The sequence below is a fragment of the Oncorhynchus kisutch genome, linkage group LG11 (genome assembly GCF_002021735.2).
Source record: "Oncorhynchus kisutch isolate 150728-3 linkage group LG11, Okis_V2, whole genome shotgun sequence".
Lineage (NCBI taxonomy): Eukaryota > Metazoa > Chordata > Actinopteri > Salmoniformes > Salmonidae > Oncorhynchus > Oncorhynchus kisutch.
In genome coordinates this window covers 48,588,949-48,615,011 of record NC_034184.2, presented here as the reverse complement: position 1 = coordinate 48,615,011, position 26,063 = coordinate 48,588,949, and the positions used below count along the sequence as shown (strand labels likewise).

The following is a 26,063-nucleotide window of genomic DNA, read 5'->3' as shown; positions in this document are numbered from 1 at the left end:
GGCAACCGTTCAGCCTCTGACCGCAAGGCACTACAGAGGGTAGTGCGTACGGCCCAGTAGATCACCGGGTTCAAGCTTTCTGCCATCCTGGACCTCTATACCAGGCGGTGTCAGAGAAAAGCCCTAAAAATGGTCAAAGACTCCAGCCACCCTAGTCAGAGACTGTTCTCTCTGCTACCGCACGGCAAGCGGTACCGGAGCACCAAGTCTAGGTCCAAGAGTCTTCTAAACAGCTTCTACCCCCATGCCATAAGACTCCTGAACAGCAAATCAAATAGCTACCCATACTATATACGTTTCCCCACCTCCCAGACCCTCTTTTTACGCTGCTGCTACTCTCTGTTTATCATATATGCATAGTCACTTTAACTATACATTCATGTACATACTACCTCAATTGGGCCGACCCCACCCACCCCACCCACACATTGACTCTGTTTCGGTACCCCCTGTATGTAGCCCCGCTTTTGTTATTCACTGCTGCTCTTTAATTATTTGTTATTCTTACCTCACTTTTTGGGGGGTACTTTCTTAAAACTGCATTGTTTGTTAAGGGCTGGTAAGTAGGAATTTCACTGTAACGTCCACACGGCGCATGTGACAAATAAAATTGGATTATATTTGGTTTGACCTCCAGCACTATCTGAGGTGTTATCAGCTCATCACTCAGAGCTGTTGTGTCAGGCCTCTAGTGTAGGAGTACTACTTTGTGTGCCTTGAGCTGTTGCCAGGTTTTGTCCTAAAGGTATCACCAATGTTGACCAATTATCCAATTTATTATATGCATATTTATGAGCTGAACTTCTTTGATCAGTCAGTGTGTGATAAGGTGCTACACTCAAACTTTTTCTCTGCATTAATTTTGTAAGCTAGTACTGACTGAATGAGAGGCAGTGAATGTGATTGTTTAGATACTGACTATTATTTATTTTAATACGCCTACAATTCATAGCAAATGTTTAGAGCTTTACTACATAGCTATTAGTTTGTGAATAGGAGGGAGGGTGTTGTAAAGGCAGATTACATTTCGATTAAACAGGATTGGGGGAGCCCATTCTGCAGAGGGAATGTTTACGCAAGCAGGGAGTAGAGACGTAAGAGCAGAGACGGGGGCCATTGTTCGCGTCTGGTTAGGAACAAAGGGTTTGGCTCCGTCTCTAGCTGGCTAGATCCCCACTTTTCAACATCTGGGTTGCTTAAAAAAAACGCGACTTTGTAAGTGCAAAAATAACGAGACCGAGGACGTACTCATTCGCTTTTACTTTTGTTTTGCTTTTCGTTTTGTTTCGGAGAGGAAAACGGAAATAACGACTACGCTGAAGGTGCTCCAAATTGGGACGGCTAGCATCCAAGCTAGCCTGCTAACACCGAGCAGTGCTTTTACTGTTGGAAAGAACACCGCGTTTCGGTGAATCATTCTGTGCAGGTATGGTGGATTAAAGTTAGCAATTTACTATACTAGTTACTAACTTGCCTTGTTACAGTCTAAGTAGAAATGATATTATAAGGCACATTTCAAGTGTGGTCCGTGCAGCTAACTAACGTTATAGCTAGCTTGTTTAGCATTGGCTAACCCCAGTTAGCTAATCACTGCCACACTGGTCAAGACAATCTTGCTGCTGTTTTAGTTAGCTTGTCATCAGCATCAGTCAAACCTTTTGTTCAGCTCATCTCATTCTTAATATTAATCAAGACAATGAATGAGGAATTCACCATGTAGTTGGCTGCTATAGGTTCTCAGCTCTGTGACTTCCATTGTCTTTAATGCTAACGATATAATTATGCTGCCTTTCTGTTTATTTTTTAAACCTCAAATCAATGAACGATTTTAGGGGATTAAATGATCGTTCTAACCATGGTGGTTTTATATTCTGTAGTGTGACCCCGTATTCCATAGCAAAACATGGATGGTGTATTTCCAATGAGGTTCTACCCAAAAGGCTCAGACTTCTGTTTCGATCTCTACGCGGGCCGTCACCTGTGTCTCACTGGGCCATGCATGGCTCCGGCGGACCTTCCTGGACTTGGGGCTGAGCCCAGGTTCTGGGCCACGTTGCTTTTTAGCGTGCGTTTACATAACAATTGCTACATGTTAACTTTAACACCTTACAGAACATAAAGTATGTAGTGTCACACTCCTGATGGAAACATAATTACACTTGAGCTTTCATTTAAAAAAACACTGGCGACTAGTGTGGGGTTAAATCTCAGTGGAAAAGCACCAGGGGAGTGTTAATCCACCATCTCCAATCATATCTGTAGGGCTAGGGAAATTGTCATGTAGGCCCAAAGTAACAGATATAGGATCAGCTTATCCTCCCCAAATCCGATTGAAGAGAACATTCAAAGCAGACCTTAGATCAGTTTCTGTAGTAGGGGCAACACACACACACACAGGCTATCATCTGGAGAAGAGGGGAGAGGTCTGTTGTCAGACGGAGAGCCTTTTACACACCTAATACGTATATACTCAAATCAAATTTTACTTGTCACATGTGCCGAATACAACCTTTACAATGAATTGCGTACTTACTGTTTTCTAGTCGAGGCTCATCCCATATAACCACTGCTGTACACCTTTTCTATTCATGTACTGTCCATAATGTGTATATACACCATCGTATACATATATTTTCCGGACACTGACATTGCTCTTTCTAATATTTTGATGTTTCTTAGTTCCTTTCTTACTCTTTGGGGGATTTGTATGTATTGTTAGGAGTGATGCACCCATGTGACATTTTTGGCCGATATCTGATATTTTACACACACATGGATGCAGCAGTCTAAGGCACTGCATCTCAGCGCACGAGGCACTACTACAGTCCCTGGTTCGAATCCAGGCTGTATTGTTTTACTAGGGATTATTTACTAGGATTAAATGTCAGGAATTGTGAACAACTTGAGTTTAAATGTATTTGGATAAAGTGTATGTAAACTTCTGAATTCAACTGTATGTAGCTTGGTGTCATCTAAAATAACCCTAATTTATAAGATAAGCTACAATAGTGACTTTGCGGTTAGCCTTCAAAATAAAAGTATGGCATAATTCTACTTGTATTAATTTGCATTGCTGTCAATGACATACTTTTAATTTGAAGGCAAACTGCAAATTCCACTATTTGTGCCTAATCCTTATTGTGACTAGCGTCCCAACACATAATCTGGTCCGGTCGAGCCTCACTAGCCAGATGAAGCTGGCTGGCTGCTTATAACATTAGCTTTGTGCAACAGGGTTGAGTAGCTGGCTAGCTATTTATTTTCATGACCTGAAGTTCAATTTTAATATGCGAACCACAAGTGGCAACCTAGCTAATACATCTGCCACGCTGATCCTCAACACTGGAGCTCCCTAGGGGTGCGTGCTCATTACCCTCCTGTACTCCTCCTCCTCAAATTAATCACTAACCTTTGATCTTCACCGGATGGCACTCCCAGGACTCCATGTTAAACAATAAATGTGTGTTTTGTTCGATAAAGTTGATCTTTATGTCCAAAAACGCACCAATTTCAAACGAGGTTATGTTCAGAAATGCTTTGTTTCAAACAAACATCCGGTGAAAGTGCAGAGAGCCACATCAAATGACAAAAATACTCATCATAAACATTGATGAAAGATACAAGTGTTAAACATACAATTAAATACATTTATCCTTAATGCAACCGCTGTCAGATTAAAAAAAATCTTTGCAGTGAAAGCACACCATACGTTTATGTTAGGTCAGCGCCTAGCCACAGAGAACTATTTTCCAACCAAGGAGAGGTGTCACAAAAGTCAGAAATAGCGTTATAAATATTCACTTACCTTTGATCTTCATCGGAATGCACTCACAGGAATCCCAGTTCCACAATAAATGTTTGTTTTGTTTGATAAAGTCCATTTTATGTCCAAATACCCCCTTTTTGTTCTCGCCTTTACTTCACAAATCCAAATGCACAAAGCGCGGGCACTAAGTCCAGACAAAAAGTCAAAGTTCCATTACAGTTTGTAGAAACATGTCAAACGATGTGTATATAATCAATCTTTAGGATGTTTTTAATCATATCTTCAATAATATTCCAACTGGACAATTCCTTTGTCATTAGAAACGAAAGGGAATGGAGCTCGCGCGCGAGACTTAGCTAAAGGCTTTCAGCCAGACCCCTGGTTCAAACAGCTCTTATTCGCTCCCCTTTCATAGTAGAAGCCTGAAACAACGTTCTAAAGACTGACATCTAGAAGCCCTAGGAAGTGCAATATGACCCCATAGACAGTATATTGTATAGGCAATCACTTTATTTTAAACTACAAACCTCAGATTTCCCACTTCCTGGTTGGATTTTTCTCAGGTTTTTGCCTGCCATATGAGTTCTGTTATGCTCACAGACATTATTTTAACAGTTTTGGAAACTTCAGTGTTTTCTATCCAATACTAATAATCTGCATATATTAGCAACTGGGTCTGAGTAGCAGGCAGTTTACTCTGGGCACCTTATTCATCGAAGTTAATCAGGACAACAGTTTTTGTGCATAATTGCAAAAGGGTTTTCTAATGATCAATCCGCCTTTTAAAATTATAAACTTGGATTAGCTAACACAATGTGCCATTGGAGCACAGGAGTGATGATGGTTGATAATGAGCCTCTGTACGCCCATGTAGATATTCCATTTAAAAAATCAGCCGTTTACAACATGAACAATGTTTACGCTGTATTTCTGATCAATTTTAATGTTATTTTAATGGGCAAAAATGTGCTTTTATTTAAAAAAAACAAGGACATTTCTAAGTGACCCCAAACTTTTGAACAGTAGTGTGTATATATATTTATTCCTTTACTTAGATTTGTGTGGATTAGGTAGTTGTGTAATTGTTAGATATTGCTGCACTGTCGGAACTAGAAGTGCAAGCATTTCGCTACACTCGCAATAACATCTGTTCACCGTGTGTGACTGATTTTAAGGTTTGATTTGAAGAATGAAGCTATATTCAGGGAGTAGCAGTACCATTTCAATGTGCGGGTGTTTGAGGTAGATATGTTCATAAAGGCAGGGTAAAGTGACTAGGCATCAGAATTAGGGTTGGATATTTTCCTCCCTCCTGGGTGAGGATTAAAGAGAGCCCTCCCTCCCACCAGAGAGGAAGGGGAGAGTGGGCTGGTCCTGTGACTTTAATGACCGGTCATAAAGTCTATCTGAACTGCAATATGAAGAAGTCAAACATCCTTTGTGTGTAGAGAGACTCTGCCCCAAAGCTTTAACATCAAAAGGTTGGACATAGAAACAATATTTCTAATGTAAATAATGTGGGGATCTAAACAATAATCATGTCAAATCAGTTTTGTGATATCATTTAGGTCAAAAATGACCTGCCACTGTTTAACAGCCACTGTTTTTTCAACTTGAAATTTGATGACTTTCCCTAGAGTGACCCCCAACATTAGAAAAAGTGAAACATCGCCTTTGTTCATATTTCCATGAAAGCTGTATACCACCAGGGTACAAAGATAGTCTTAGGGTCATCTTTGACCCGGCAGTTGAAATCATTTACACACACACACACACTGAGAAATTGAGATTGTGTGCTACTGATTGAACTCAGACAAAACTAAAACGTAATTGTGCATGTGCAGCATCTCCCCTCCACAACCCCACACATGACTCAAGTTCACATCCAAAATAAAAACAATTTCAGACAAAATAAACATTTATTGAAAGCATTGTTTACTCATGGGGATTACAGTCAGGCTGCAGATGAGTCCCCCAGTTCCCTCTTTGCTGAAGCTGTGAGTGCACGTTTCAGTGCCCCGCAAGTTGTAGTATTGATTTTATTTTATATATGTCCAGGAGGAACAAGAGAACAATGATTTAGAAAAGGAGGTATCTGAAGAAGATGGGGGAAGAATACAACCCAGAGCATGATGCATCTTCAGATGAAGAAGAAATCTCCCACGCTGAAAGAGCCATTTTTGTCAAAGAACAGTAAAATAACATGGTCCTTGTCACCATATAACAACCAGGGCCGGGTGGCAGCACAAAATGTCATAAGGATGACCCCAGGACACAGGACATGCAGTTGCCCAAGCCCAGGACTTCGCCTCAACATTCTACATGTGCATCACATCAGCCATGGGAAAAATCATCCTGGAGATGACCAATTTGGAGGGTTTCTGTAAATATGGAGTCACCTACCTGGAACAGGATGGATGAGATTGACCTGCGTACCTACATATGGCTGCTTATCTTAGTGGGTGTGTATGGGTCCCGAGGTCGAGGCCACATGTAGTCTCTGGGATGCAGAGAGTGGAAGGGCGATTTCTGTGCCACGATGCCACTGGAAGTCTTTCTCACTTTCTCAAGAATGCTACGATTTGATAACCGTGAGTCAAGACCTGCAAGATGTGTGAGGCAAACTTGTGGCCATAAGAGAGGTCTGGGAGAAGTGGGTGGAGCCTCTGTCATACCTCTACAACCCTGGGCCTGAAGTAAGTGGATGAGCAACTGGTTCCATTCGAAGGTTAAAAAAAATAAAAATAATAATAATCTAATTTAAGATTTTTCACTTTTATTTTGTATTGCTGTAAAATCATTGAGTAATCTCTTGTCAAAAGGTCGCTGTCCTTTCCGGCAGTATATGGTCAGCAAAGTATGGTATCAAGATATGGGTGGCCTGTGACGCACAATCCAGCTACGCTTGGAAGATGGAAGTCTACACAGAAATGCCACACCATGACTGACCCACCGCCAAACCGGTCATGCTGGAGGATGTTGCAGGCAGCAGAACGCTCTCCACGGCGTCTCCAGACTCTGTCACGTGCTCAGTGTGAACCTGCTTTCATCTGTGAAGAGCACAGGGCGCCAGTGGCGAGTTTGCCAATCTTGGTGATCTCTGGCAAATGCCAAACGTCCTGCACGGTGTTGGGCTGTAAGCACAACCCCCACCTGTGGACGTCGGGCCTTCATACCACCCTCATGGAGTCTGTTTCTGACCGTTTGAGCAGACACATGCACATTTGTGGCCTGCTGGAGGTCATTTTGCAGGGCTCTGGCAGTGCTCCTCCTTGCACAAAGGCGGAGATAGCGGTCCTGCTGCTGGGTTGTTGCCCTGCTACGGCCTCCTCCACGTCTCCTGATGTACTGGCCTGTCTCCTGGTAGCGCCTCCATGCACTACGCTGACAGACACAGCAAACCTTCTTGCCACAGCTTGCATTGATATTCCATCCTGGATGAGCTGCACTACCTGAGCAACTTGTGTGGGTTGTAGACTCCGTCTCATGCTACCACTAGAGTGAAAGCACCGCCAGCATTCAAAAGTGACCAAAACATCAGCCAGGAAGCATAGGAACTGAGAAGTGGTCTGTGGTCACCACCTGCAGAACCACTCCTTTATTGGGGGTGTCTTGCTAATTGCCTATAATTTCCACCTGTTGCCTATTCCATTTGCACAACAGCATGTGAAATTTATTGTCAATCAGTGTTGCTTCCTAAGTGGACAGTTTGATTTCACAGAAGTGTGATTGACTTGGAGTTACATTGTGTTGTTTACGTGTTCCCTTTTATTTTTTTGAGCTCAATCTCCTTTTTCCTCTCTCTCTCTCTCTCCAGGCTGTTCATCTAAGTCGTTCAAGCTGTACTCCCCCAAGGAGCCCGGCCCTAACGGCAGTGCCTTCCCCCCCTTCCACCCCGGCACCATGCTGGACAGAGACGTGGGGTAGGACACACACAACTTCCACTTAGCTCATACTGTTATTACTGTAGTTTGGTACTATTAGTACCTATATAATTATTATAATACATTTTCACTCTCGCCTGTCTTTCTGCAGGCCAACACCAATGTACCCCCCGTCATACCTAGAGCCTGGCATGGGGTGAGTACACCGACTGAGCATACATCACAGATTCAATCCTCACCCCTCAGGCCTCCAAAAAGTGTTGGAGAAAAACTTTCAACCGGAAAATAAAGTTGTGTACTGACCCTGCTCTGTCCTGTTGCAGGAGACCTACACCATACGGCAACCAGACAGACTACAGGATATTTGAGCTCAACAAGCGGCTACAGAACTGGACAGAGGTGAAAGCCCAACACACACGCACACAAACTCAATTATTCCGGTTGTCAGTCTCCCTGTGCTCTTGTAAGACTCTGACAACTTGTGATGGCAGATTTATTAATTTATTGTGTGTTGTAGGACTGTGACAATCTCTGGTGGGATGCCTTCACCACAGAGTTCTTTGAAGATGATGCCATGCTGACCATAACCTTTTGTCTGGAGGACGGGCCCAAACGATACAGTAAGACACTTAGACTTTCAGGGAGGCTTTTAAAATGGGATCGTATAGATTTCACCCTGTTACACATTATGGTTACAATCTTTATTTTACACAAGAATATTCAGGCCAAGTGAAGAGAGAAAAAATATGAATGGTGATTGGTGAGGGTATTGTGTGTGGGGAATAAAAAAAAAAAATATTTGGAATAAAGTCAAAATACAAATTCATGAATAAAGTCGCAATATTTGGACAATAAAGCCACTCTCTCCAGAATAAAGTATTTCTTTAATAGGCTACAGCAGGATATTCTCAGCCATAATCGCACTGACATGTGACTGCTGGGATTAGCTGGTACACAAGTGTATGGAATACATATTAGGAACTCTCATTCTTCACCCCTCGCCATGTTAAGTATCAACCCTGCACTAGTCAAGTGTCACTCCTTCTCCTCAATCCTCACCCCTGCATTAGTCAAGCTTCACTTCTCCTTCTCACCCATGCACTCATTTGTTCACAATGAGCTTTTACATTGGCCAAAAAAATATGCTAAGAGCTGACAACACATGGAGGTATAATATTTGGAAAATGTAGCTGGCAATTAAGAAATACCATAATTTACTATGATTAAATTGATTTCCATTACAAAGTTACTAGCTATGGATGTCGTAGACACTCCACTGGCTGCATTGGTCCACATGGGAAAATTGAAGCAATCTTTCACCATTTAGTCAAGCCTGAATTCAAGCAATAAGACAGTTTACATTATTTTGTATTATAACTCCCGTCCAAATGTTGTGAATTTTATATATATATATATATATATTCATGTCATAGTCACCAATCAACTCCCATTACTCTTAAGTTACTTCAACCAGTGAATGCTAGTGATGTTTAGCTATGCATGCTATTCTACCAGTCTGTCTTAAAGTAAAACAATATCACTGATGTATGTTGTATTGGACATTTCAAACATTTCCAGCTAATGAGAAAACAGTCATGGTATTTAATTGAAGAGAATGAAGAAGATTTAACAAGGCAACCTTGCGGCTAATTTGTATGTGTGCCAACGGCAGATTGAGGGATCTTTACACCCCTACCCCAGTAGAGGGGCGTGGCCACTGAAACGTAATTCCGTGAGGGACTATGTAAACACAACCTATTACAATCTTAGAATTCTGGTACACCACCATAGCTTAATACAGCTAAATAACATGGGTTGGTTTAATCAATTAAAGAATTATGCCCATTTCAAACACATTTCCTAAATGTAAGCAAATTAATTGGGTATTACTAATTGATCCTGCTATGTAACTAGACCTACCCAATCTAGTTTTTGTGGCTAGCTATCCTGTAAATAAGTTCATAGCTAGCTAGCAAGTGAAGGACTCTAGTTTGTGTATGTAAACATCATTTCCCTAAACTATTCTTGCTAGTACCTTTTTGAAATTAATATATCACCACGATGCGAAATGATCATTCCTAGCTGGCTGTTTAAATGTACATGTATTTCGGCCAATAGTCATGGTCATTGTAGTTTTAAAAGAATGTGGTGTAATGCAAGGGTGAGAACTGACTGATGCACAGATGAGAGCGATGAGGCAGGATTATACCTGACCAATGCAGGGGTGAGGTTGAGAATGTGAGGTGGTGCTTAACTAGTGCAGGGCTGATACTTGAGTAGGGGAGGGGTGAGGTCTGAGGAGGAGGAATGATGAAATTCCTAATACACTGTATATAAACCAAAGTATGTGGACACCCCTTCAAATTAGTGGATTTGTCTATTTCAGCCACACTTGTTGCCAACAGGTGTATAAAATTGAGCACACAGCCATGTAATCTCCATAGACAAACATTGGCAGTAGAATGGCCTAACTGAAGAGCTCAGTGACTTTCAACGTGGCACCGTCATAGGATGCCACCGTGCCAACAAGTCAGTCAGTCAAATTTCTGCCCTGCTAGAGCTTCCCCGGTCAACTGTAAGTGCTGTTATTGTGAAGTGGAAACGTGTAGGCGCAACAACGGCTCAGCCGCGATGTGGTAAGCCACACAAACTCACCGAACTGGATTGCTGAAGCACATAGTGCGTAAAAATCGCATGTCCTCGGTTGCAACACACTACAAACTGCCTCTGGAAGCAACGTCTGCACAAGAACTGTTCGTTGGGAGCTTAATGAAATGGGATTCCATGGCCGAGCAGCAACATACAAGCCTAAGATCACCATGCCAAGTGTCGGCTGGAGTGGTGTAAATCTCGCCGCCATTGGACTCTGGAGTGATGAATCACGCTTCACCATCTGGCAGTCCGATGGACAAATCTGAGTTTTGCGGATGCCAGGAGAAAGCTACCTGCGCGAGTGCATAATGTCAACTGTAAAGTTTGGTGGAAGAGGAGTAATGTTGTGGGGCTGTATTTCATGGTATGAGCTAGGCCCCCTAGTTCCAGTGAAGGGAAGTCTTAACGCAACCGCAAACAATGATATTCTAGAAGATTCTGTGCAACTTAGTTGTAACAGTTTGGGGAAGGCCCTTTCCTGTTTCAGCATGACAATGCCCCCGTGCACAAAACGAGGTCCGTAAAGAAAATGTTTGTCGAGATTGGTGTGGAAGAACTTGACTGGCCTGCACAGAGCCCTGACCTCAACCCCATTGAATACCTTTGGGATGAATTGGAACACCAACTGCGAGCCAGGCCTAACCACCCAACATCAGTGCCCAAACCTCACTGTTTGTGGCTGAATGGAAGCAAGTCCCCACAGAAATGTTCCTACATCTAGTGGAAAGCCTTCCCAGCAAAGTGGGGACTAACTCCATATTAATGCCCATGATTTTGAAATGAGATGTTTGACGAGCAGGTGTCCACATACCTTTGGTCATGTATTCTGTATAATATTGTTGATTTCACTTTGCAATAGGCTCTCTCATCCAAGTCGGTTTGGTTCCTCCTTCTGAAAGACCCAATCTTCGCCACAAGGTCCTAATACTTATAATAATATTATGTGCTAAAATAGTTAGGATTTCCTCGTTTCTAAAGCCAATTCCAAATGATAGTTTCACTGAATTATATATATAAACCCTGGATTGCTGATGCTATGTATTGGCTATTGAGAGGCTTTGAAGCCACCTGTCGGCCATACTGGCCCTCTCCAGTAGGATCAGTCTTCCATAGGAATGAATGGGATTCTACAGTGTTTCAATTAAATGTTTCAAGGACAAAATTACATGTACTTAAAAAATAAAAAATAAATTGTAGTGGGGACAGTAACATTAGTAATAAAAAAAGACACCGTAAGGAATATTGTAATGCTTTTATGTTTAGCTTACATAATATAACTAACATGTATTACATATATTTCTATAGGTTCCAAATTATAATCTTTTCCCCAATGGTGGGTGAGTTCCAAGATGGAGGCACGGTTGCTTCAACACTGTCAGTCATGTTGTGTGTATATAAATCATTGGTTTCACCAGGTCATCTAACTCAGGCATTTCAACAGTGCACAGCAACAGGGAGGCATGCAATTAACCAAATCCCCTCTTTAATCTTGAAATATAACTACCACTTTATTCTCAAACTGAAATTCCCGAGTTCTAAATATTTGACTTTATTATCAACTTTGATATTTTATCTATGCAAAAATACTTATATTAGTACAATTTTTTTTTCCCACTCTTCGCTTATCCCTAATACTCGTCCGTAGTATTTTATACAAAGGAATGTCATTAAATTATTCTTCTCCTTAGCTATCGGCCGGACATTGATCCCACGGTACTTCCGAAGTATCTTTGAAGGGGGCGCCACTGAGCTGTTCTACACATTGAAACACCCTAAAGAGTCATTCCACAGTAACTTTGTGTCTCTAGACTGTGACCAGTGCACCATGGTTACACAGAACGGCAAGCCCATGTTCACACAGGTACGTAAAATACACTTTCTCGTCCATTTGAACATACAGACCTTTGTACACATTCCATTCTCCATTTGCAAGCACACATTTAACTCTCAATTGCAAATATACATTGTTCTGCATTTCCAAATCCTCAAATCGACAGTTCCACAACTCAACAAATCCAAACACTAATTTCAGTCCCCCCCTACACACACAAACAATGCTTTATTTTTTCCTCTCTCATCCTTTGTGTTTGACCTTTAACTTCTCTCCCCTCTAGGTGTGTGTGGAGGGTCGTTTATACCTGGAGTTCATGTTTGACGACATGATGAGGATCAAGACATGGCACTTTAGCATCAGACAACACAGAGAGGTCCTGCCTCGTAGCATACTAGCTATGCACGTGAGTCACACTTTAAATACTTTATTTGAATCAACAAATCACATTACAATCCAAAACAATTCATTTACATTTCAATTATCGTTCACAATTAAAAGGTCACAAACAGTTATTGGTTGATGCCAGTGTTACTGACCACCATTCAGTCATTGCTTCCCTGCTCTCCTCCCCCTCTTCCAAGGTGCAGGACCCTCAGATGCTGGACCAGCTGGCCAAAAACATCACAAGATGTGGTCTGTCCAACTCCACACTCAACTACCTTAGGGTAAGTCACCCCCAGTTAGTGCTTGAAGTAGAATGAAAAAGGAGGTTGTACTCACTTTAATTTGACCATACCGGGGTTCCTACCGAGCTGGCATTCTATTAGAGGTGCTGAAGTATTGGCAGTCTGACTGTCAATGTCTTTCTCTTTCCTCTAGCTGTGTGTGATCTTGGAGCCGATGCAGGAGTTGATGTCCAGACACAAGACCTACAGTCTGAGTCCCAGAGACTGTCTCAAGACCTGTCTCTTCCAAAAGTGGCAACGCATGGTGGCCCCACCAGGTAAACACACAGTCATCACACACTCTGTATACAGAAAACACACTTTTATATGGTGAAACAAACTTGGGTGATGAGTAACCTGATCAAGACACACACACACACTGCAGATCTCAGTAACACCTCTCCCCCTCTCTTTATATCCAGCTGAGCCAGCCAGACAAGCGCCCAACAAGCGGAGGAAAAGGAAGATGTCTGGTGGAAGCAACATGAGCGCTGGAGGAGGAAACAACAACAACAGCAAGAAGAAGAGTCCTGCTAACAACTTCCCCCTCTCCACACAGGTACCTGTAAGCATCCCATCTACATGACCTTGTGGGGAGCGGGGAACGATAGGGGTTTGGAGCGGGGAACGATAGGTGTTTGGAGGTGGGGTGGGGATAGAGTGACGGGGTGGGGTTGGGACAGGTAACATGGGGGAGTGTGGGGCCAGGAAAGATGGGGATGGGGGCTGGTATGATAAGGATATGAGTTCAAGGCAGGGTTGTTTGGGATAGGGGAATGCAGGATAGGGGTTGAGAGGAGAAAGGGTGGAGGTGGGGCTTTTGGTCTTAAAATCAGTGGGGAAAGTCGGCTACAGGTATTGGGGGATAGTGCAAGTGTATATTATGCTTATACCAAAGACTGACGTGAGCCAGTGCTGGGCAGTACCTGGTCCTCTGGGGCCGCACTCTCATTCAGTAGGTAGACATTACCCCTTACCGCTGGCCCAGGATCAGATACATTATCATCCCTCTAACTATTAAAGTTAGGAGTGGAGATATGCCAATCTGATCCTATATTGTGGTTAGGGATAGCGTCTACCTGGAGCGGGTGAGACATGCCGCTCAATCTGCTTTATCGTCCTACAACCTTAAAAGCCGCATCTACCTGAGCCTATCAAAACATAGAATTCACAGGCAGCTGAGCAGCTATTGATTGAGTGAGCCAATGAGACCCGAGGTGGAATGAAAACCCCCATGATGCAGCACTCAAGGATTAGGGCTGCCCACAGCTGACCAACAGGGAAGGGCGATATTACCCAAATCTCTGGAACAGAGGCCGGCATTGGGCCTGTTGTAGATGTTGTTGAGTATTTGGGCTGGGTGCCTGAAACCCAGAGTTATGTCTGATTGTAAGTGGGGTGAGCATGGATGGACAGTCACTGAAACATGAATTATCCTTATTTTCAGAGGTCCCAAAAAGCTTTACTTTAAAATGTCCATATAACTTTAGGCCTTCAAGGACCTAAAGGATATGTAAAATATTAATCATAAAAACACTTTATATCCCATAAGTCTCATCTAGCCCAAAACTCACCATTACGAGTAACAACGGTAGTCCCAGCCCCATCCATCCCACCATTTTCTAAGTCCTTTGGGATCGTCCATGCTCGGTTCTCCCCCATGGTTGTGGGGATAATGTTCCGGCCCTTGCTGTCCCTCTCTAGGACGTGATGATGGTGGGCGAGCCCACTCTGATGGGAGGGGAGTTTGGAGACGAGGATGAGCGTCTGATCACGCGGCTGGAGAATGGCCAGTTCGACACGGCCAATGGAGGGGGGGGCCTGGAGGACGAGGACAGTTTCGGCAGCTCCCCTGCCCTGGGGGGTGCGAACTCACCCTGGAACAACAACAAGACCCCCAACAGCCAGGACAGCAAGAACAACGACTCTCAGTCCTCACAGTAGAGCCACAACCCTAACCCTAGCACCCAGATACGCAACTCATTTACCTGCTGAATGAATCGCTATTCACGCTCTCTCTCTCGCACATGGTCAGTGGTATTCAACCCCGGCCCTCTTCTCCTGGCTCCCCTCGCTTATCAGCGCTAGGCCTGACTCTGCTCTTTTAGTGTCTGTGCTTACCGGTCAGTGTTTGAGTCAGAGCTGGATTCTGCCTTTTATGATCACAGTGCTAGCCGTCACGGCCATATTGGCGGGTTCTTGTTCCAACCTCGGGTCTCTGGGTGTGTTGCCTTGACAACGTACCTCTGTTTCTGTTGTGCTCACCTCACAGGGAAGGAATACCTAGCTTTATTTATTAGCTCTTAGATTTAGCAGAATAAAAAGTATTGTGTGCACTACAGCATAAATCCAACGTTCAGTTTTTAAAAACGAAATTATTTGTTTTGTAGGACCTGGTTGGAACAAAAACCTGTACACTGCCGGAGCTTGAGGACCGGAGTTGAGAACCACTACGCTAAACCTTAAACACACAACACACACACAAGCAACACATACACACATGCAAATCTCATACACACACACAAGGGTACTGGAGAGCGGTCCTACTTCCCCACCTGGACCAGAGCGCCTGGCCATACAGAAGTGGGTTTCAATGTTCTATGTTTTTAATTTGATTTCAATTTTTTATTTTTATATCAATTTCTAAAAATGAAACAGACAAGCAAAAACAAAGTAAAAAAACACCCCTGAATATTCTTTGCACTTTTTTTCCACTAACTTCAATCTATTTTTCTTATGAATTGATGGTGTTTTGTTCTTTTTTATTATGGCTTATATGAAGAAATTGTAAAGATTCAGAAACCTGTGACTGGAGAGGAGAATCAACGGTATATAACTGTATAATTATTACTGTTAGATCATTTGTATTATTGTGATTGATTACTACTTCTATGTAATATTGTGTTTATGTCTGAATCAGTATGTAGCCTGTCAGTGTCCGATATGGTTATAACGAAGCCCTGTGTTTCTGATCTGAAGGGAAAGGCCACCTCTTTAGTGTTCAAGGCTGTGCCTTTAATGGCACCTATTCCCCATGTAGTGAACTATTTTTGACAAGGACCTATAGGGCTATGGGCAAAAGTAGTGCACTTAGAGAATAGGGTTGAATCCCAAGTGGCACCCTATCCTCTGTCTACTTATCCGCTCAGTACCTTGCGTCCACACCTCAGACAATGTTTGTTTCTCTCCGATTTGCTACTTGAAACATTTGAAGACAATTTTGACAAGGCATTGTAAGATTTTAAGATAAAATGTTTGGGAAAACAACACAATGTTTATCACAATTTTTGAAAGCTACAGACCAAGAATTTACTTTGCAAGACCTTTTTGAACATCGATCCCCAACATACTATTGGTTTGTATTAAGAATAATTTTGTGGGCCCCCCCCCCCCCCTCATGTTTTATGTGTCTTTGTGCTTGTATATTTAAAGGTAGTTTCTGTATAATTGTAATTCTATGTATTCTGCCTTAGGGTGTTGATCTAATGCATCTCTCTAAAGTAAAGATACAAAAATACAATCATTTTTGAACCGTTTGGAAAATACATTCAATGAGCTTGGCTATGAATTTGGGTTCAACATACAATTTATTGATTTTTTTTTTATGTCAATGGAGCCTGTCTGGCTTAAATTCACAAGCTCATGTACAATATCCATGTCTTTGCCTCCAATGTCAGATGGTGGGCTGCTCTGGCTTTGTCATCTAAATTATACTTTACCTTGTCACTTTATCAACATTCAGATGTATGAGAAGAGTAAAAGGGCAATAATTTCAAATGGTGTAGCATATGTTTCTCATAGTTATCTTCACATGATTTTCAGTCAAGTCAATACAGTGATGAATGAATCCTCTGTTTTCTCTGTGCATAGTTGGTGTAGATACTAAGTTTCACCACCAGGGGTCTCTCCTGAGCTCCATGACAAGTTGAGCAGCCCCCCAAGTCCACAGGACCAACCCTCCCAAGCTCTCTAAATCCACCCAGACTTAACTGTATAATGTTTGACTATCCAATCATGTTTTCTAACATCCATATCTTCTGGTCCAGCACTTCTGCAGTGACTGAATAGAAAACTGAGGGCACGCCTCAAATCACACCCGTTTCCCTAAATAGGGCATCACTGCCTGTGGTGTACTTAACTCAGCAAAAAAAGAAATGTCCTCTCACTGTCAACTGTGTTTATTTTCAGCAAACTTAACATATGTTCATACAAATATTTACACAAGATTCAACAACTGAGACATAAACGGAACAAGTTCCACAGACATGTGACTAACAGAAATTGAATAATGTGTCCCTGAACAAAGGGGGGGCAAAATCAAATGGTGATTTTGGTGTGGCCAGCAGCTGCATTAAGTACTGCAGTGCATCTCCTCCTCATGGACTGCACCAGATTTGCCAGTTCTTGCTGTGAGATGTTACCCTACTCTTCCACCAAGGCACCTGCAAGTTCCTGGACATTTCTGGGGAGAATGACCCTTGCCCTCACCCTCCGATCCAATAGGTCCCAGACGTGCTCAATGGGATTCAGATGTGGGTTCTTCGCTGGCCATGGCAGAACACTGACATTCTGGTCTTGCAGGAAATCACGCACAGAACGAGCAGTATGGCTGGTGGCATTGTTATGCTGGAGGGTCATGTCAGGATGAGCCTGCAGGAAGGGTACCACATGAGGGAGGAGGATGTCTTCTCTTTAACGCACAGCAATGACAAGCTCAGTCCGATGATGCTGTGACACACCGCCCCAGACCATGACGGACCCTCCACCTCCAAATCGATCCCGCTTCAGAGTACAGGCCTTGGTGTAACGCTCATTCCTTTGACGATAAACGCAAATCCGACCATCACCCCTGGTGAGACAAAACCGCGACTCGTCAGTGAAGAGCACTTTTTGCCAGTCCTGTCTGGTCCAGCGACGGTGGGTTTGTGCCCATAGGCGACGTTGTTTCCACTGATGTCTGGTGAGGACCTGCCTTACAACAGGTCTACAAGCCCTCAGTCCAGCCTCTCTCAGCCTATTGCGGACAGTCTGAGCACTGATGGAGGGATTGTGCGTTCCTGGTGTAACTCGGACAGTTGTTGCCATCCTGTACCTGCATCCTGTACCCACCGCAGGTGTGATGTTTGGATGTACCGATCCTGTGCAGGTGTTACACGTGGTCTGCCACTGCGAGGATGATCAGCTGTCCGTCCTGTCTCCCTGTAGCGCTGTCTTAGGCGTCTCACAGTACGGACATTGCAATTTATTGCCCTGTCCACATCTGCAGTCCTCATGCCTCCTTGAAGCATGCCTAAGACATGTTCACACAGATGAGCAGGGACCCTGGGCATCTTTCTTTTGGTGTTTTTCAGAGTCAGTAGAAAGGCCTCGTTTGTGTCCTACCGTCTGTAAGCTGTTAGTGTCTTAACGACCGTTCCACAGGTGCACATGTTCATTAATTGTTTATGGTTCATTGAACAAGCATAGGACACAGTGTTTAAACCCTTTACAATGATCTGTCTAGTTATTTTGGTTTTTATTAATTATCTTTAAAAGACAGGGTCCTGAGAAATGTACCTTTATTTGCTGAGTTTATATAAGGAGTAGGGTGTGATTTGAGTCAGTGGTGTGAAGTACCCATACCTGTTCCCGTTAGCGGCTCATGTCATAGGGCTGTGTTGATATACAGTATATTATATTTTGCCTAGTTTCTGCCATTGATTTGTGTTAGGGTATCAATAAAGAATAATTTTCACTTAAGTGCAGTTGACTCAGGCTCTTCACTTGTTCTGTCTGTTATTAGGGGCAAATACTAACTTCCGCTTAAGTCACACATTGATGTCAATAGGAAGTTAGGATTTGCCCCAGACTTACCTGCTGGCTTTGGGTGGCAGAATAGGTGTTTTTGATAGTAGGCTGAAGCCTCTGAAGCTAGACGGACAGACTTTGGGTAAATTGTTCTCCATGTTAGCACGGAAATCTCCAAGACTAGAATGCAATTTCCGTTCTAAAATATCACCTCTGTTCCAGAAGACCGTTGATCCAGTTTGGTGTTGTAGCAGATGTGATGTGGGAGATGACTAGGTTTGATAATGACTGACATTTCCATGGATGGGTGTAAGAATACTGGCTCAGTCTCTCCTAGGCCAAGTGTATGATTCCCATTATGCTGAAACATACTGCATAGCATTAGCAAGCCTTTGGGCTGTACATTTAGTGCAGATGAAAAAAGATTATGAATATAAAGCAGATGTTATCATTTACATTTCACCTAAAGGCAGTCTTGGGAGGCTCTAGCAGAAATGTCAATACCTCTCATCTCTTGTACTCTTATCTTTATCCATTTTATACTGAATGTCCAAAACATTAGAAACACCTTCCTAATATTGAGTTGCACCCCATTTTGCCCCCAGAACAGCCTCAGTTCGTCAGGGCATGGACTCGACAAGGTGTTGAATGTTTTCCACAGAGATGTCGACTCCAATGCTTCCCACAGTTGTGCCAAGTTGGCTGGAAGTCCTTTGGGTGGTGGACCATTCTTGATACACATGGGAAACTCAGCATCGTTGCTGTTCTTGAAACACTCAAAACCCAACAGCATTGCAGTTCTTGACAAAACCGGTGAACCTGGCACCTACTACCATACCCCGTTCAAAGGCACTTTTTCTTGCCCATTCACCCTCTGAATGGCACATATACAATCTTTCGCAAGGCTTAAAAATCCTTATTTAACCTGTCTCCTCCCCTTCATCTACACTGATTGGTTTTCACAGGTGACATCAATAAAGGATCATAGTTTTCACTTGGTCAGTCTGTCATGGAAAGCGCAGGTGTTCCTAATGTTTTGTACACACTACACCACCTGTGTTTATGCTTTTCCTCTGGTATGATGCAGACCAGACAGTGACAGTGCTGCCATCTTTCTTAGGAACAAGCCAACCCAGAGATCAGCCACGTCATACCACATTGCATGCAATGAAACTCCTACACATTGATCTGTCAGTTTTGGTTTTAAACCCCTAATGGTTCATGTTTGGATTGGGGGAAAATGCACAGATCCTGGATCTGTTCCTATGGGCAACTTTCACTTGTTCTGAATCCCAAACTTTTAAGAGCCACATGAGTGCTTAAGGGGGAGGGTGGGGGAATTTAGCACAGGTGAAAGTTGCCACTGGGCAAGGGGGATTGTTTCTGGACAGGGCCTGTGTGTTTTTTAGGCGGTAGGGTCAGTTCAGCAGCAGCGGCGGATGGGAGATTCTGTAAATGGGCTATCAGGGTCGGCTCAGGTAGAGCGATAGACTGATTAACAGACGACATGGGTGGTGAACTTCAAGACGCAGGATACTGTTGGAGCTAGAGACGCAAGCATTTCGCTACACCTGCAATAACATTGCTAAACACGCATGTGACCAATAAAATTTGGTTTAGAGATGGAGGAGAGTTGGAGGTCGTGGCTCACATCAAGAGGATAGGTCAGTGTTTATCTTTGCCAGGAAGTGGTAAGCTACTCTGCTATTAAGACTTATTTAAAATACAGCTTAAATTAAAACTAGACTTTGAGAACCAAAAATAGATCAGTGCCAGCTAACCATCTATCTGAGGGAACATCCCAGGGATGTGTAGGAGAAACCGTCTGAAATAAACATTTCATCTCTCTGGTAAGCTCCATTCTGTTTTCTACAGTAAAATGCCTTTTCATACACCTGAGTTTAAACAGGGACATTTTAATTCTGGAAAGTCTTTTTCTCTTGTGCTAGGCAAATGTACAGTACCACATCTCTGGCCCGATGACAAAAGATAACATGTTCACTTTGGATTGCATCAATCTTACAACATGCAAAATAGGCCTGTGTGATAGAATATGTCACACGTAATGTAGACTGGACTGAATATACATTTGTTTTCTCTGCCTTTGAATGAAGGGAAATGTAATGTTAAATGGCAAGAAATGATCTAGCTTTTCTACTTGGTATGACAGAAGTGTCCAACCGAATGTCTGTATTTGATGCAGCCTCCATCTTGATGATAAGCGTGTAATGTCATCTGGGTCACATATCCTCAGGTAAGGATGCTCTATAAATGACACTATACACTCATAACTCCTGTTCAAACAAAACTATCATATTTTGTTGCCCTGACCTATTGGTTATATGGTGATTATAAGCTCTTTTATTCCAGTAGGGGCCTGTTATTTTGACGCTGATTGCTTTTATGTGATCAAGATTTTTTTTTTTTTACATTCCAAGCCAACCTAAAATGGGACACGCACATCAATCTTACCACCAAAGGGAACCGAAGGCTCTTCATGATGAACCACCGTTGAATGAATGGGTAAAAATAACTAATGAAAAAGCATTAATTAATTAGATAACTATTTAAAGTAGGCATTCAAGCATAAGTCATAAGCATGTATAACATTTATAATGGCATTTTTTTCTCATTCACCAGCTCAACCCAATTGAACATTTATGGGAGTTTCTGGATTGGCACCTGAGACAGCATATCCACCACCATCAACAAAACCCCAAATTATGGAATTTATTGTGGAAGAATGGTGTCGCATCCCCTCTAGTTCTAGGCACTTGTAGAATTTATGCCAAGGCGCATAGAAGCTGCTCTGAGGGCTTGTGGTGGCCCAACGCCCTAATAACACATTTTGTTGGTGTTTCCTTTGTTTTAGCAGTTACCTGTTTGTTCTAATTAATGTGGCCAGCCTTCTTAAAATATTAGAAAATATTTGATCTATTTATATGTCCGGTAAATGACAGTTTAAGTAATGTTCACATTTTCCAACTTAGTCTATTTGAACTTTGTTGGGCTATAGTTGACATTTCCTGGCGATGTTCCATTGTCCACTTGGGTTTGTGGTCAATGTAGTAGCCTTTCACTGCTAAAAAGCAAACACCCGCCAGCTCTCTCCCTCACGACTGTCTCTCTCATCCAGTTAAGACCCTCCCGTTCTCCCTCCCCAATCCCTTCTTCCATCCCTCTATTGTCAGTATTTCGCAGAGAGGCAGTCAAATAAATAGCAGCAATAGTAGACCCTATCAGGTTTCTCAAGGAAGGGACTAACACACTCCCTCACACATCTGTGCTGTGTAGAGCGGAGACACACCTGCAAACACATACACTAGTGGAACCAGGGTAGAGACCAGACACACACACACACCTGTGCTTTGCAGATTGGTGACACACCTATCCAGGAGGAGGACACACTCAAACTCACCTGGAATATATACTTCACTCTCCTGCTTCGACTTAAGGAACAACAGGTAAAGTACTGTTTAATGCCCCCCACTCGTAGTAGTTCAAAGTGTTGAGTTAGCTGTACAAGATACACACGTCTGCTGTTGTAATTGATTAAGCCACTATAGAGCCTATTTCCTGTAGAGGAGCTTTTAGGGTGGTTGTATACAGTTGAAGCAGCAGTAATGCGAGAGTGTTGGAGTTGTACTCCAGGACTTGTTGACTGTGTTCTGTCTGTTCCAATAGGACTGTGTACAAAGAAGCCTGCTCACTCTCTGCTCTACTCGCAACAGAACTCTGTTTACACTGTGGGAAGTGAGTGAGTGCTTTTTAGTCTGTACTTAATTATATTTTTCTTTCTTTCTCCGTTGTCCTAGTATTTACCTTTCAGAGGCACATGAGTAAATAAATATAACATACTGAAACTTATTGGACAATCAAATTGCATGTGACATTGCAATACTTTGAGTTTATGCAATCCTAGTAAAAGCTTTTCTTTACATAGAGAATACCGGTATTTTTATTTCATTTTTATTGAACCTTTAACTATTCTGTCACAGTCTTAGTAAGCAGATCAGTGCCTGGTTTCCCCCTCCCATATTTCACCTCTGTCTGTCTGGTTAAAACTAAACAAACCGTAGTGATGCAGGTAGCTGTTTATGATAAACTGTTATGCAGTAGTGAGTGTTGATAGTCTGTTTATAGAAAAACAGACTATCAACACTCACTGTGTGGTGTTGCATTATGGAAAGTTTTTCTTGTTTTTGGTGATCAGTCTCGTGTATTTTTTTATTGATATCGGAACAGCAAATGTGAAAGGACTAGATTCAAGTAATTGATAATGATAGCTGTGTTGGTGGTTGATTGATCAAAGCTCAAGTGTGTAAAGAGGTTGATAACCTTCAGTGGTATAGCCTAAGACAGAACTATGCTCTCTAGAAGGATGCTGTGCCAATGTTTATAGATAAACAGGGAAGTATGATGCCAATGTGTGTCGCACAACATGGAAATACTTTACACATGAACAAAGGTAGGACACGTTTATCAGAAGGTGATCACCAGCACCCCTTACCCGTGGGCACAAAAGCAAAGAAAGTAAAATATATGAAAATGGCACTGAGTTTACAAAACATTCTTCCCTTTTGCCCTCAGAACAGCCTCAATTTGTCTTGGCATGGACTCTACAAGGTGACGAAAGCATTCCACAGGGACCCATATTGACTTCCCACAGTTGTGCTAAGTTTGCTGGATGTCCTTTGGGTGGTGGACCATTGTTGATACACATGGGAAACTGTTGAGATTTTTTTTTTAAACAGCTTTGCAGTTCTTGACAAAACCGGTGCACCTGGAACCTACTACCCTACCCTGTTCAAAGGCACTTCAATCCTTTGTCTTGCCCATTCACCCTCTGAATGGCACACATACACAATCCATGTCTCAATTGTCTCGAGGCTTAAAAATCCTTTAACCAGTCTCCCCCCCTTCATCTACACTGACTGAAGTGGCTCAATAAGGGACCATAGCTTTCACCTGGTCAGTCTGTCATGGAAAGAGCAGTATTTTATACATTCAGTATATATATATAAAATCCGTGGTGGCTGGGAGACTCACGGTATAGGTGCGGAATGCACGGAGACCACAAAGTGTGCTTAAAAAATCATCAAAGACTAATTATTTTAACCTAAAGCATTTAATAAAAACATTTATAGTACAATATTATGGGGAATGAGAGGGCTACTTACAGTGTTGGAAAGGGATCACAGCAGTGAAGGTGTGAGGCATGAGTTGAGGTGTTCAGAGGCTTGACCAGTGCAGGACAGGATTTTACTGCAAAGACAACACAAGACACTACACAGTTAGACAAAAGAGCTAAGAATGAGTTAGTCAAAGCAAGGAGTAAAATTGTTGATGTGTAATAATGTGATTGATTCTACATATAGTAATGAGAGAACATTGATAGGGGTACTCACAGTGCTTTGAAGGGAAACATTCAATGTGCCAGTGGATGAGCGGGCACATCAGACGTCGTGCTTCAGTTCATGTCAGAAGAAAGTTGACAATGGTATTGGAGTGGAGTAGTCACCCCTTTATCAGGGAACATGAGGGGACTTATCTGCTATTTGTATTTACAGCTACATTCCTTTACAGCTGCGCCATCGTAGGTTTGAACAACGAATTTCTCTATGAAGTTAAACTCAGACATCTCAAAATTCATAAAGTCAAACAGACTGCGCATCTTGCCCACTTGGCACAAAGTAGCCCAAGAAACGTTCCTGAATAAAGCCTTGATCATCCACATACCTGACAATAACTGACAACTGCAAGCAGACTGGTGGCACCATAGGTCGCAGGACGGTGGGGCAATTTTTACCCCCTGGGGCCTGGGGTTTCTCCTTATATGTTAACCAAACTAGGAAAAGTATGGACCCTATAAGGTATGACAGTGTTTAATCAGTTGGAAAAAAGTTTTTCTATGGGCTATGATGGAACCAGTTTTTCATAATCATGGTTTTAAAAAAACTCCTGGCCCTGGGGGGGATGAAAACTCTCTCAAACTACAGCTACCTGATATTTGTTCATATAAATTATATTTAGACTAGATTAGGAGGGGGATTTCCTCTACCCAGATACATAGACATTGCTTGTGTCTGTCCGGAGTGATTATGTGTTATGATCTTTGCTAAATAAATACCGGAGGAAAGTGCAAAACCTACTTGAGAGCATGCAAAAAAATGTGCTCCGTCAACCTCTCTAATCTAACTTTTAATGGATAATGCAATGGAAGCTATCAAATCATTTGGAATTGTTTGACATCCCATTAAAGATGTAAAGCATCGTAATGTGCAATTACAGGTGGCTTGATGATAGGCTCCCTGTTAACCAGCTATACATTTGATACCAGTCTGGTATTGATTGCCCTCACCATTTTAATCCTTCTTCATGAAACTGATCTCAGGTAGAGGTCGACCCTCGCTTTTAATTTGCACCTTTTCCGTGTACCCCAGAGAACGAAAGGGGTTCTTCAACAATGGAACCCCCATAATGCTCTGTGGCACAATCCCAATACAACACACTACGTTCATTCTCTGATCCTACATCTATGATTGGATGGACATGTCAGTTCATATTGCAAAAGCTTTGATTGGTTGGAGGACATCCTCCATAAGTGGTCATAATTACCATGTATGTCTATGGAAGGGTGTGAGGCCTACCAGCCTCCTAGATTTTGTATTGAAGTCAATGTAGTCAGAGGAGGACGGAAGCTAGCTGTCCTCTGGCTACACCATGGTGCTAGCCCAGACAGTGCTGTTGAAGTTACTGTAGACCTTCATTGCAAACAGTATATTTTAACCAATTATTTGGTGACATATGAATATATTTAGCATAGTTTTATCTAAAAAATAACTTTTTATGTTTCACTATTTTTAAGAAATTTCACTGAGGAGGATGGTCCTCTCCTTCCTACTCAGAGGAGCCTCCGCTGATATACACTACCGTTCAAAAGTTTGGGGTCACTTAGAAATGTCCTTGTTTTTGAAAGAAAAGCACATTTTTTGTCCACTAAAATAACAGCAAATTGATCAGAACTACAGTGTAGACATTGTTAATGTTGTGAAAGACTTGTAGCTGGAAACAGCAGATTTTTAAAAATGGAATATCTACATAGGCGTACAGAGGCCCATTATCAGCAACCATCACTCCTGTGTTCCAATGGCACTTCATGTTATCTAATCCAAGTTTATAATTTTAAAAGGCTAATTGATCATGAGAAAACCCTTTTGCAATTATGTTAGCACAGCTGAAAACTATTGTGCTGATTTAAAGAAGCAATACAACTGGCCCTCTTTAGACTAGTTGAGTATCTGGAGCATCAGCATTTGTGGGTTTGATTACAGGCTCAAAATGGCCAGAAACAAAGGACTTTCTTCTGAAACTCGTCAGTCTATTCTTGTTCTGAGAATTGAAGGCCATTCCATGTGAGAAATTGCCAAGAACCTGAAGATCTGGTACAACGCTGTGTACTACTCCCTTCACAG

The 26,063-nt window shown here is 42.4% G+C and overlaps 2 protein-coding genes across 17 annotated transcripts in view; both read left to right on the top strand.

Moving 5' to 3' along the window:
• The window catches only part of ldb1a (LIM domain binding 1a), a 30,582-nt gene extending 12,042 nt beyond the window's left edge, over nt 1–18,540 (top strand). Inside the window, exons 1-11 of one of the 14 annotated variants that reach the window (XM_031835901.1) lie at nt 859–1,426; nt 7,584–7,689; nt 7,802–7,846; nt 7,974–8,049; nt 8,168–8,270; nt 11,991–12,163; nt 12,417–12,539; nt 12,724–12,801; nt 12,956–13,079; nt 13,224–13,360; nt 14,506–18,540. In XM_031835901.1, the coding sequence (XP_031691761.1) occupies nt 7,670–7,689; nt 7,802–7,846; nt 7,974–8,049; nt 8,168–8,270; nt 11,991–12,163; nt 12,417–12,539; nt 12,724–12,801; nt 12,956–13,079; nt 13,224–13,360; nt 14,506–14,745 (1,119 nt within the window). In that variant the 5' untranslated portion in view covers nt 859–1,426; nt 7,584–7,669 and the 3' untranslated portion in view covers nt 14,746–18,540. Of the gene's footprint in view, nt 1–858; nt 1,427–7,583; nt 7,690–7,801; nt 7,847–7,973; nt 8,050–8,167; nt 8,271–11,990; nt 12,164–12,416; nt 12,540–12,717; nt 12,802–12,955; nt 13,080–13,223; nt 13,367–14,505 lie in introns of those variants that run through there. The other 13 variants (XM_020494915.2, XM_031835900.1, XM_031835899.1 and 10 more) reach the window with 13 other exon arrangements.
• Nucleotides 18,541–21,832: 3,292 nt separating this feature from the next.
• The window catches only part of LOC109899570 (prominin-1-A-like), a 40,886-nt gene continuing 36,655 nt past the window's right edge, over nt 21,833–26,063 (top strand). Inside the window, exons 1-2 of one of the 3 annotated variants that reach the window (XM_031835894.1) lie at nt 21,833–22,052; nt 22,273–22,341. The gene's annotated coding sequence lies outside the window, so the exon portion shown is untranslated. Of the gene's footprint in view, nt 22,053–22,272; nt 22,346–26,063 lie in introns of all 3 variants that reach the window. The other 2 variants (XM_020494918.2, XM_031835895.1) reach the window with 2 other exon arrangements.